Source organism: Aotus nancymaae, unplaced genomic scaffold (assembly GCF_030222135.1).
Source record: "Aotus nancymaae isolate 86718 unplaced genomic scaffold, 86718_ANA_hifiasm-v0.15.2.pri h1tg000059l, whole genome shotgun sequence".
NCBI lineage: Eukaryota > Metazoa > Chordata > Mammalia > Primates > Aotidae > Aotus > Aotus nancymaae.
Window position 1 is genome coordinate 7,063,450 of NW_026988473.1, and position 13,961 is coordinate 7,077,410.

Below are 13,961 nucleotides of genomic sequence, written 5' to 3' on the forward strand. Positions count from 1 at the left end.
GGGAAAGGGCAACCTATTCAACAAATTGTGGTGAGATAATTGGCAAGCTACATGTAGAAGAATAAAATTGGATCCTCATCTCTCACCTTATACAAAAATCAACTCAAGATGGATCAAAGACTTAAATCTAAACATGAAACCATAACATTTCTAGAAAATATCATTGGAAAAACTCTTATAATAAGACATTGGTTTAGGCAAAGGGTTCATGACAAATAACCCAAAAACAAATGCAACGAAAACAAAAATAAATAGATGGCACCTAATTAAACTAAATAACCATGCATAGTAAGGTAAATAATCAGTAGAGTAAACAGACCACCCAGAGAATGGGAAAAAAATATTTGCAAACAATGCATTCAACAAAGGACTAATATTCAGAATCTACAAGGACCTCAAACAAATCAGCAAGAAGCAAATAATCCCATCAAAAAGTGGACAAAGCTCATGAATAGACAACTCTCAAAAGAAGGCATACAAATGACCAAAAACATATTTTAAAATGCTCAACATCATTAAGTATCTTGAAAATGCAAATCAAACCACAATGAGACACTACCTTACTCCTGCAAGAATGACACAATTAAAAAATTTTTTTAAGTAACAGATGTTGGCATGGATGTGGTGAAAAGGGAACACTTTAACACTGTTGATGGAAATGTAAACTAGTACAACCACTTTGGAAAACAGTATAGAGATTCCTTAAATAACTAAAAGTAAAACTATCATTTGATTCAGCAATCCCACTACTGGGTATGCACCCAGAGGAAAATAAGTCATTATATGAAAAAGACGCTTTCACATGCATGTTTAGAGCAGGGCGATTAGCAATTGCAATAGTATGTAACCAGTCTAAATGCCCATCAACCAACTAGTGGATAAAGAATATATATATATATATATATATAATCTACTCAGTCACAAAAAGGAACAAAATAATGGCATTCACAGCAACCTGGATGAAGTTGGAGACCTTTATTCTAAGTGAAGTACCTCAGGAATGGCAAACCAAATATAATATGTTCTCACTTATAAGTGGGAGCTAAGCTATGAGGATATGAAGGGATAAGAATAATATATTATATTTTGAGGAAACAGTGCGGTGGGGGTGAGGGATAAAATACCACACATTGAGTACAACATACACTGCTCAGGTGATGAGTACACCAAAACCTCAGAAATTACCACTAACGAACTTATTCATAGAACCAAAAACCACCTGCTCCCCCAAAATTACTGAAATAAAAAACAATTTTAAAAATTTAAAAATTGGGAAATATATATACACATAAAAATTATCAAGTGACATTAATCTCTATTATATATTTATTATAACAATGTTACACATTGATTATTAAACACAAAGTTGACATAAATTTTTAAAGACCTTATAGAAGGCATTTTTCACCTCTTTGTTTCTTAAGCTGTAAATCAAAGGGTTAAGCATAGGGATTACTAAAGTGTAAAATACAGAAGCCATTTTATCAGTATCAAAGAAGTGAGTGGAATTGGGCTGCATGTACATGAAGAGTAGACACCCATAGAACACAACCACCACTGTCACATGGGAACCACATGTGGAGACAGCCTTTTTCCTGCCCTCTGCAGAATGCATTTGACATATGGCCAACAAAATCAGCATGTAGGACACTAAGACTACCAGAAGAGAGGAGATCAAATTAAATGCAGAGAATAGTATGATCAACAATTCTATTTCCTGTGCATTTGAGCAAAGCATAGGTAACAAAGGAACATCATCACAGTAGAAATGACTGATGACATTAGAACCACAGAAGGTCAATGTAAAAATCTTAATAGTGAACATCAAAGCCTGAAATGTACTGTAGAGATATAGAATGCCCACTAGCACATGACACAGTCGCTGGGACATAATTACACAGTAGAGCAGAGGGTTACAAATGGCCACATAGCGGTCATAGGCCATGGCTGACAAGATGAAAAATTCACTGATAATGAACATAAGGAAGAATGCCAGCTGTGCAGCACATGCATAATAGGAAATAGTATTTTGATACACAACAAAACTTACCAGCATCTTGGGACATAGAATTACCAAGATCAACGAAAGCCAAATGTCTGATAAAAAAGTACATAGGTGTATGTAAGCGGGAGTCCAGTTTGGTCAAAATGATCATAGTTAGGTTGCACACCACTGTGATTACGTAGATAATGAGGAAGACTCCAAAAAGGGGCATCTGCGGCTCAGGCCGCCTTGTGACTCCCGTCAGAATGAATTCAGTTAGCACTGTTAGATTCTGTTGGCCCATTTAGTCCAGTTATCTCTTCTAGGAAGAAACAGTTGGGTTATCAGGTGTTTCATGTAGCACTATTTAAACAAATTATAATATCTGTAGACAGAATAGGTTTTGTTATTCACAATAGGTAATAGAAAAATTATTTCTATGTTTGATTTAGAAATAAAATATAAAACAAAATTTTCTGCTTCCTTAAAAGAGGAATTCATATAAAATAGATTCACTGAAACAACATAAATTAAATAGTTTCATCAATATTTGAAATATATTTGTTAATAACACACCATATAGGTATCAATACAGAAAGAATATGCTTTCTTTTATCTGCACAATGGTATCATGATTTTTCTTTTGTACACTTCCACTTTTGTTGTAAAACTTTTCTGTAATTGTGATCTTCTTAAAGACAGAGGCAGAGATAGCAATAAGATAATGAAGGTAAGACTCGGGGGTCCCTCATTTGCACTTCCACAGTCTTGGGTGGGGACTTATGAATGCACACAAAAAGTTATGTATCTTTATAAAAGTTTCAAATGTAAGATATAATAACCATGATCAATAAAGCCCACTTTTTCTTTTTATTCCAACTTCTAGTATACCACATTTCAACTAATATCAGAGTCACTTGACATTTCTGCAAGCATTGTGGGATCTAAAGGATTGAGTTAATACTTTATTTAATGTTCAATGGATATGTTTGTATCATTCAGACACTATGATATTTATCATGGAATGATGCTATTTGTTCTGATTTAAGAATGTGTTCTGAGGATACTCTTACACCCATATGCTGAGACGTGCTTTGCATTTTATTAATGAACATACATCATTTTATTAATGAACATAATGAACACAATGAACAAACTACATAAAACAAATTTTATGTAGTGTGTGGCCATGGGTTTGTTTACTAATTAAATTTTAAAGTTAATTTTCTACACTAAATAAATATTCCCATTTATATTTCAACTTGTATGTGTAATTTTATCTAAAAAGTTAAACTCATCTAAGCTTCAAGACATATAATCTGGATCTATTTCTACAAACATATGATTTAAATTAATATTCATGATGACTAATTGTATATACTTTATTTTCTGTAATAAAACACTGTGAAGATGGTAGGGTCTACAAATCATTTAAATAATTTGAGAATTTAGGACATCATTTATTAGTAAACGACTCTTTCTGGAATTGTACAATAGAATATTCAAGAAGTTATAATACTGTGATTAAAACTATTTCAATGAAAAGTACTTCTCCCTTTATTTAAAAAATACTAGGGAAGTAAATAAAAGAAAGTGAAACATCCCTGATACAGATAGTGAAGGTGCTTTAAACTAATCCACTTAATTCTCATCATCCTCAGTTTCCATTCATTAAAAATCTGGAACTCTGTGACAGTGATTTTCAATTGGAATAGTAATGAAATTTTCCGCAGATAAAATGTAGAATAGAATCATTATAATGTAATGGAATGCCAGCTTTAGCCTGGACATCCCTCAGGTAGAAACTTCTTAAAATCCCCCCACAAGATCCAAAACTACAGTTTGGAGCAGATGCAGTCCACAGCCATCTTGTGGCAGTTGGCAGCACCTCCAGGTATCTGCTCATTAGTGGGAGACATTTTGCCAACTTGATCTATGAACTACAGTTGGGGGAAGAGGGCAACAGTGGAGATGAGCGAGCCTCTTCCATTCCTTCTCCCTAAATGAAGCTGTCTGCTGTCATCGACTTTCATTCCTCTTTTAGGCCCTTCTTTTCCCACAAATAAAAACCATGACAATTCCATTTCTAAAACTTATCTTTTTGTTTGTTTGTTTTGAGATGGAGTCTCGCTCTGTAGCCCAGGATGGAGTGCAGTAACGCGATTTCGGCACACTGCAACCACCGCCTCCCTGGTCCTGGTTCAAGCAATTCTGCCTCGGCCTCCAAAGCAGCTGGGATTAAAACTTTATCTTGAATTTGCAGTGTTTACAGGAATTGCTTACATAGGCTTTTATGTACTGAAGATGTACTGAATTGCAAATGGAATTCAGAATTCCAACATCAATCCCAACATTCTGAAGTCAATACTTTGCTAAAAGTGGTTTTAGTATTTATTGAGTCGATTTCTATTTTCACAATCAATTATTATCTCCCTCTGAAGATTTTTCCATTTTTAAAAATCTTACCTATTTTTCTTATGAAAAAAAGTATATTTCTAATGTATTTGAATGCCTTGTGTGTACATTTTAAATACCCCTGTTTAGGGCTAACCAGTAGAAAAGACAGAATACAAAAAGTATCTGAAAGAATTATTTTTCGATCTTTAGCCTTGATCAAATCTGTTAGGAATTACTTATAGTTCTGGGGTTTCTCAATAACTCTGCAACTTTTAAAACTCTTTGTTTATTTGACAGTCTACTTAATCAGTCTGTAATGCCCATTGTTTAAAGGAAAACAATAGTAGTAACTCAGTAGAAAAAAACAAACCAAAAATATGCAAGCTTATATATGTAATATCACTATTTAGAAATTATTTGAAGCTTGTAAAATATTGTATAGAAAATACATATTTTAAAACATTATTTTTGAAACATTTCATTACATGTGTTCATAGTACTTTCTGATTATATGAAAGTTAAATGGAAATGGAAATCTTGCATTGTATCTGGAAATCTTAACTTTACTAGAATCTAATAGATAAGATCATTGATACTTTTTTTTTGGTATTTCTAAAGTTTTCTTCACTTGCAGTATCTAAATGCTACTATCGAGTCTCACAAATCATTAGATCTGGGACATCTGCTCAACTCATAGGATAATTCACAAATATCACACTACTCCAGGGATCCCTAGTTATCAAGAGGGATGCTGAATTTTTGTAGTATATTTAAAGAATCAACTATCAGTGACCCTATAAATGTCTACCGTCAGAATATAGAATAAGAGAAAATTACTCACACCCAGGAATAATCAAAATCCATGACAATTTTTATCCACTCACCTTAAACGAAAAATCAAATGTCTTCTCTCAAATTACTTGTACTTTACTTTGGATAGGAAGAAATTATGGTTTTCTCTTCTTTTTGGCATGTTCCCCAAGGAAGTACTGTATGATTCATTCAGATCATTATGCCCAAATCATTTGAGACACTTTAAAAAGCTGCCTTCATATGCGTGCTAATTATCTAGTCCATCATATGTTTCCCCCGTGAGAATATATAAGGAACAATTCAAGAAAACAACATAAATTCTCTGAAAGTTCCATGGGGACCTATATGATGTAAAGGTACTCACTCAATCACACTGAGTCAGCAATTAAAGTAACAATGAAATACTTCATCACACTATCATCTGTTTCATCCTAGTGAAACTGGAATTGTTCCAAAGTCATGATGAAATTGTAAGTGACATATTTTCATAAGGATCCATTATATGATTTATTGTTTATCTAAAGGTACATCCTAGGCACTCAGTGAAACATATATCCTTTAACACTTAGGAATGAGTTAGATATTACTATTCCTATTTTCAGAATGCACCAATCTCAGACAAACTATTTAATTTTCCAGAAGTCACATACTTGATAACTAGAATATTTGAAATTAGAATGTAACCTCTAAGTAAGTGACATATATACTTAGTCCTTTCATATGGCAAGCCCATAATAACAACTGTACTATTTCCTGAGATAACATCACTGTTGGATGTAAAGTTTAGTACAACCTTATCAAGAGTAAAATCTCCCACGGTGTAAAAGTTTCAAATGTAAGGTAAAATAACCATGATTAATTAAGCTCACTTTCTCCTTTCATTCCAACTTCTAGTACATCATACCTCAACTAATATCAGTCCCTTGACATTTCTGCAAGCATCGTGAGATCTAGCTAAAGAAGGATTGAGTTAATGATACTTTATTTGATGTTCAGTGGATATGTTTGTGTCATTCAGACACCGTGATATTTATCACTGAATAATTCTATCTATTCTGATTTAAGAATGTCTTCTAAGGATTCCTTGTTATGGGAGATGGTGCATGGTCTATGACCCATCTTTCTGCAATGTACATATAGATCAAATCATCACATTGTACTCCATAAATATACGCAGTTATTAATCATCAATTAAAATAAGTAAATAAATACATTGAGAAATATATAGCAAAATATGAATCTAAATTGCACACTTTGATTAGTCTTAAACATATATTTTTGCTTGTGCCTTTATTCAACAACAAAGAATGCTTCCTTATGTTTTACATCCTCATAGGCCACTTGTATCATAAGAAAATTTTCCTCATATCCTAACCCCAAACAATATCCCTCTACCCTTAAGCAACAGAATCCTATTCCTAGAATTATTTTTTTTGTTGTTCTTTAATTTCAAATACACAGAATCACACGATATATATTCCTTATCTGACTTCCTTCACTCAAAGTATTGCTTTTGAAATTCATTTATATTGTTTTTTGTTTGTTTGTTTGTTTTTAGGCGTGCAGCACGACATTTATGTGTAAAAATAATTAAAAACACAGGCGCCGGGCAGGAGAGGTTTGCTGGTCGGGAGGGGTCTGGCAGGGGTGGGAGGGATGCGGGCGGGAAAGAGGGAAGTTCGGTCCTCGGAGACGTCAGGCCCCCTCGCCCGTCCTGGGGCACCGAGCCTGCGCCTCTCACCTTCCTGCTGGCACATGTGTGTGAGGTCCTCCACCAGGCTGGCAGCCTCCCTGCAGCTTCGGGGGCCCTGTGACTGCACCCAGGTCCGCATCTTGCTGGGCAGCGCGCCCAGGAACTGCTCCAGCACCAGCAGCTCCATCATCTGCTCCTTCGAGCGCGCCTCAGCCACTCTACGCCTTAACTTCATCCCCCTGCTTTTAATGAGTTTGCTGTTTTCATTTATAGTGTATTGCCTTGACTATGTTTTGAAAGTTGTTATAGTTATTATTTTTGATTGGTTCAGTATTTAGCCTTTCTAAATATGATGAGTAGTTTGTTCATGACAGCTATGATGTTATAATATTCTGTACTTTTCTGTGTACTTACTGTTACCAATCACTTTGTGTGATTACTTCTTGCTTATTAATGTCCTTTTCTTTCTGATTGAAATAATCCCATTAGCATTTCTTATAGGAGAGGTCTGGTATTGATGAAATTCATCATCTTTTGTTTGTCTGGAAAAATCTTTATTTTTCTTTCATCTTTGAAGGATATTTTCACTGGACAAACTATTAAAGGGAAGAAGTATTTGTCCTTCAGTAATTTAGATATCTCATGCCATTCTCTCCTGGTTTGTAATTTTCTACTTCTATCTTTTCTAATAAACTTCTCTACTTCTGTTATTTTCGAAATACCATCCAGAAGTCAGTTCCTGGAGTTGGGGACCCCAAGCGCATGCATGGTACTCCACCCAACTGTGGTCATACTGGTAACTAAAGCACAAAACAAAGTCTCCTGTACGTTTCCCTTTGCTTTTCTCAAACATACGTACGTTTCACTTTAGAAAAAACAGAGCTTTTCAAACTTATTGTAGCGTTTTATGTTACCAATAGCTATGTGTGAAGGTCTGATTTTCTCCCCATCCTCACCAATATTTAATGCAAAAAACTTATTATCAGAATAGAGATGAGAACTATCTCATAATGAAACCTCACTGACATATTGTTTTATTTACTTGATGACTAATAATGACTATTTTATTCATCTTTATATTCTTTTGTAACATTTCTAAACTTTTGCCCATTTTTAATTAAGTTGTTTGTCTTTTTGGTTTCTGTGTGATCTTGGCTTACTGCAGTCTCGACCTCCTATGCTCAGGTGATCCTCCCATCTCAGCCTCCCAAGTAGCTGGAACTGCAGGCATGCACTGCCACACCCAGCAATTTTTTTTGTATTTTTCACAGAGGCAGTGTTTCACTGTTTTGCACAGGCTGGTTTCAAACTCCTAGGCTCAAGCAATCTGCTTGCCCTGCCTTCAAAGTGCTGGGATTACAGTAGTGAGTCATCACCGCATCTGGCCTGGTTTTTCTTTGTTGTTGTTGTTTTTTTAATTGATTATTTGAACTTTTGTATGTGTTCTAAATAAAAATATTTTTTTAGATGTTTTTCAAGAAGCTTTATTGTTTTGATGTCGATATTAGGTCTTTGGCTTAATATCCTACATAATACAATAGAGCTCTTTTACCATTGGGGTGATACAAAACTGTCTCCCACAAAGACCTCCACATATAGAAAACAGATTGGGATGCAGGGGATGTGGTAAGAGAAGCCAGAAAGCTAATGAAAACATAACCCAAGGTTGAGGCACACAAAACAATCCTGAAGGTGAAAAGACATCTGGAGAACTAAGAGCCACACTCTGTTCCCAATTAAAGCATTGCTCTTATTTTATGTTACACTTATATGGCAAGAAATGGTTTCTATCTTGGACTTTGTGATAATATGATATGAAAATGTCTGGATATTTTAATACACTTATTAATGTATTGATTTTATTTATTATTTATCATCTATCTATCATCTATCTATCTACCTATCTATCCATTTATATCTATTTAACTTTATGAGAAAATTAAAATAGTTTGAATGAGACTGCAAACTCTGCCTCTACTGAGGCTACCCCATTTCCACGTGGTTTATGATCTGTGAATTGGACAGAGTTTGACATAGAATAAGAATTACTCTTTCTCTGGCTGTATATTTTCTAGTATGCACCCAAATGTTTCTGTAGCTGTGGTTGTCACAGGGTTTATCAATTAAGAAACACTGCTTCTTGTTCTTTAATTCAGAAAGAATTTATATGGCCTTTATAAGAGTTTTCTACCTGATGGCCTAGACTGGGGTGTTCCCTCAAAATAATGTTTGTAAAAATGGGAAAATTATCGTTTAGTGTTAAATGTTTCTCAAAATTTGCCTAATTTTGGTACCTCTCAAAAACTTTCAGGTTCTTTTTTCTTTCTAAGATATTAATTGTTAACTGTGGGTGGTTTGTCTTATCACAACTTATTTGATCAATACTAGAAACAGATCAGGAAATTATGTCTTTCTATTCAGTTTTAAATAATGTTTTTGCTTAATATAGAGTTATACTTTTGTATATTTCCAGTGTTTTATAACAAATGTTCTGGTTACAGATATTGACAATGGTGCCTATAAATACCTAATGTCAATTTCCCCTAACAGTAAAATTTTTAGCATTCTTCTCACTTTTCCCGTTGTGATTATCTTTTTTACCCTGTGATTTATACTCTTACTTTTAATGTAAATTTATTATTTTAGACCACATTTCTAGATACTCTGATACATGTGTTTGAGGACTATGTGAATTCTCTAATCTTTCTAAATGTGAGTGTTCCAATATTTTTAATAGCTTATTCATCGCTATTGTACAACATAATGCCTAGTGTATATCATCTATTGGCAAATGTTAGTTTAATGAATATAAACATTTAATTTAAACCAAACTTCGAACAGGATTCTTCCAAACTTATTCTGCATGCTAAACTAAAATGAAGGTGAGCAACCCAAACGTCAGAAATTTGTTTGTGTTCTCTGTGTATGTGTGTTGGTTTCTTTTAAAGAAGCCTTTGATAATGGTAGCATTTGCCAGGTTTCTTATCTTGCACATCTGCATAATAACATAGTTTATAACTAGCCTAGTAACCTCCAATTATTTATCAGAAAGGTAATTCATAGTGCTATTGAGTCAATTACTTTTAATTATTTCTATTTTTTTTTACTAAATTCAAAAATCCCCATACAATGCTTGGTTTTCTCTTCAAGTATTTACAGAATTTTAGTTAATTATGCACTTTAGGGAGTATGAGTCATGGGATATACCCAAGTCCCTTAAGAATCAAAGTCTCTTCCTAAGGTTTTGTTTGCTACCTTATCATGCTAAAGCTGTGAAGGGGATCATTAGAGGATGATGTAATATGCATATTTGTGTGTGTGAGTTTTCTATTCAAATTTGTCTTAGAGGAAAATTACAAAATATGCTTAGGCTTCATTTCTTGGTTTCTTATACTTGCTATGTATCAATTGTTAGCATTTGTATTCAGTTATCTCACTTGAAGTAATATTTATATACTATGAAAATATTTAAGAACTCTGCATATCTTTTCATTGTTAATTAAGATTATTTTTGACCAAAGGGTAAGAAACCACGAAAAAGATTAGAAAGTTTCTAAATCTGAAATTTAAAAATATTTCTTGTGGTAAGTTAAATTAATTTTTAAAAAATATTTTCCACTTTGAATTTTCCCATATAAATTTTAAACTGGATAGAATCGTTTGTATGATAATGCTACTACAGGTCATTTAATCCAGCTCCTCAACCCATCATTCAATTCTGTTTACAAAATCATCACAAATTTTCAGGAGAATGGAATCTCCTAAATTAGTAGGTAAGTGAATTTCAAAATTTCATTAGGAATCTTAATTTCTTGATTATGCTTATAATTAAAACTATTTAAAAGGGATAATCTTTACTTGAGAAAGTTTATTTAACTGGTATTCTAAAAATCTGAGGCAGAGTGTTAGAAGAGAGCTCTAACTAATATAATTTTCTACAGTGACAGAAACATTCTATAATTTGTGCTGTTTAAGACAGTGGCCACTTGTCACATGTGCCCATTAATCACTTGAATTGGGACTAGCTCAAATATCTGAAATTTTAATTTTAGTTCATTCAATTTCTATTTAAATATTCACATGTATCTACTGGCTACTCTATTGGACAGTCAGATGTGGTGGACTGATACTATGCTCAGTTTTGAATGTCAGATTTAACATTATTTGTTGAAAGCACTCCTACATTTTGGAAAATAGTTTCAAACATGTATATGAAAAACGATAAATATTTACAGGCTAATAATTAATAAAGAAAATTATAAACACCCATTTATGCTTCCAGGTAATTGTCATCTTAGATAAAATAAGCTAGATATTTGAAACTGAGAAAATGTAATTGGTTGGCTAAAATACTTTTTGTATGATTTATACTTACCCATACCCTGCCCCCTCCTAAAAATAAATTCACATAGCAATTGTCTGTCAATATATTGCTTATCTATCTTCTTAACTATGTACCTTTCTTCTTATATATAAAAAATTTTTGTACCTATTCTACACCTAAAGCAACACTTGGCATTTTGCTTGCATTATTTCCTATTTTCTTTTTTACAAAATCATGTGATGTAGGTGTGATTATACCAAGGAGGAGACAAATAAATTTTTCAAATTATCAAAGTCACAGCAACATATTTTATATTTTAATTATATGTCAGACTAATGCTAACCACCTACTTTTATAGCAATTGAAATATATTAACTAAAATGAATTAATTGAAGTGAGTAATCTATGTTTTATAATTGTTTTTATCTATATTTCTAAAAATACATACTTTTTTTTTTTTTTGAGACGGAGTTTTGCTCTTATTGGCCAGGCTGGAGTGCAACGGCATAATCTCAGCTTACTGCAACCTCCGCCTCCCTGGTTCAAGCAATTCCACAGCCTCAGCCTTTTGAGTAGTTAGGATTACAGTCATGTGCCACCATACCCAGCTAATTTTGTATTTTTAGTAGAGCCAGGGTTTCTCTATGTTGGTCAGGCTACTCTTGAACTCCTGACCTCAGGTGATCCGCCTACCTCGGCCTCCCAAAGTGCTAGAATTACAGGCATGAGCCACCGCTCCCAGCATATATGCTCTTAACTATATATAGAATGCAGCAGGAGAGAGAACTCTATTCTTTTATTCTGTTAAGGACATGTTGATTCTTATAAATATATAACGCATTTAAATTAAAAATATAAGTGACTAAACTTTAAAATGGAAACTGAATTTATAAAATCATAATGGTCATATATACTTATTATATAAATGACATGAAAGCATATTTCAGACAATTAGCTGATTGTAGTTATCCACATTTAAAATTTTAGCTTTTATATTTCTATGTATACATAGTATACATACATATACATACAGGAAATAAAATACATAATATAGTATACATATTACTTACACAAGTATTTATATTTTAAAAATACATACAAAATAATAATACAGTTGATTTATTTACAGCATCAGAGAACCTATGAGAACTTCTAACTCTGTATTTAAGTGAGACGTTGATATTCATTCTCTGAGCTTCAGAACTGAGTGATTCCACTGCCTCTCTCTCCATGATGTTCATGAGGAGACTTCAGAACAGGCCTGAGATTTCTGCACTTTAGAGTAACTCATCATCATCTTTGGGGGCCAGACCCCTGCCTCACAATCTTTGCCAATTCTCTGGTTATATCATAATACATTCACTAAACTACACAATTAATGATACAGCAGATATTAGATCTTTTTGTCATTTGCTCCTTTTATATTCAAAATAAATATTTAAAAGAAGGCTTAAAGTTTATTTTAAAACTTCCTTTCAGTCAATGTCAGTGTCCCTTATGGGGGTATCAACTTTCTATAGACACTGGCATTTAGAAAAAGACTGAAAATATTTCTCATGTATTTTCTTATGAAACTGAATCATAACTAATATTTAAACAATTTTAAAGACAATATGGTGAAGATCTTGATATTTTAAATTAGGAGATTTATGTAGAGGAAAATAATGTTTATTTATCCAAGGACAGTGTGTATTTATCCAAAGACACGAGTCTATAAATGCTTCTCTATGATTTTAATAAACACCAAATATTCCTGTATCCATTCTAATGCCCTTATCTTTTTCACCTCAGATTTTAAGAGAAGAAATTCACAAATGACTGAAGACAATATTACAGTTGTGACTGAGTTTATTCTCTTGGGATTGACAAGTCGTGCTGAACTCAAAGTTGCACTTTTCGTGTTGTTCCTGGTGATTTATGCCATTACCTTGGTGGGGAATCTGGGCATGATCTTCTTAATCCAAATCACCCCAAAACTCCACACACCCATGTATTTTTTCCTCAGCTGGCTTTCGTTTGTGGATGCCTGTTACTCATCAGTTATTGCACCCAGAATGCTGATCAACTTCTTGGTTGTGAGGAAAACCATTTCCTTCTCTGCCTGCATAGTACAGCACTTGTTTTTCGGGCTGTTCATTACTACCGAAGGCTTCTTGCTGTCGGTGATGGCCTATGACCGCTATGTGGCCGTTGTGCGTCCCTTGCTTTATACTGTAGCCATGTCTAAGAGAAAGTGTGTGGTGCTGGTCACTGGATCATTCATAGGGGGAATGATTAATTCACTGACACACACAGTCGACTTAGGGAGACTGTACTTTTGTGGGCCCAGAGTTGATCATTTCTTCTGTGATGTCCCTCCACTGCTAAAGCTGTCATGTTCTGACACCTCCATGAATGAGTTGTTGCGGTTAACCTTCTCCGGAGTCATTGCCATGGCCACCTTCTTGATTGTGATCATTTCCTACATCTTCATTGCTTTTGCTATCCTGAGGATCCGCTCAGCATCAGGCAGACAGAAAGCCTTCTCCACCTGTGCCTCTCACCTGACTGCCGTGACCATATTCTATGGTACCTTAAGCTTTAGCTACATTCAGCCAAGCTCCCAGTATTCTGTGGAACAGGAGAAAGTGGTTTCTGTGTTCTATACGCTAGTGATTCCCATGTTAAATCCGTTGATATACAGTCTAAGAAACAAGGAAGTAAAGGAGGCAGTGAAAAGGGCCATAGAAATGAAACATTTCCTCTGTTAA

General features: G+C 34.0%; 2 protein-coding genes across 2 annotated transcripts; one reads left to right on the top strand and one right to left on the bottom strand.

Moving 5' to 3' along the window:
* Nucleotides 1–1,354: 1,354 nt before the first annotated feature.
* Nucleotides 1,355–2,288, bottom strand: LOC105709318 (olfactory receptor 8K5). Its single transcript, XM_012441192.2, is given in 2 exon segments — nt 1,355–2,063; nt 2,065–2,288. Coding segments are annotated over 2 exon segments (933 nt in total).
* A 10,737-nt stretch (nt 2,289–13,025) lies between these two features.
* LOC105709321 (olfactory receptor 5J3) lies at nt 13,026–13,961 on the top strand. Its single transcript, XM_012441195.2, has one exon. The coding sequence runs from the start codon at nt 13,026–13,028 to the stop codon at nt 13,959–13,961; it is 936 nt and encodes a 311-aa protein (XP_012296618.2).

What these genes read in the sequence shown, in the direction of transcription:
- LOC105709321 (XM_012441195.2), top strand. Translation starts at nt 13,026, where the DNA reads ATGACTGAAGACAATATTACAGTTGTGACTGAGTTTATTCTCTTGGGA.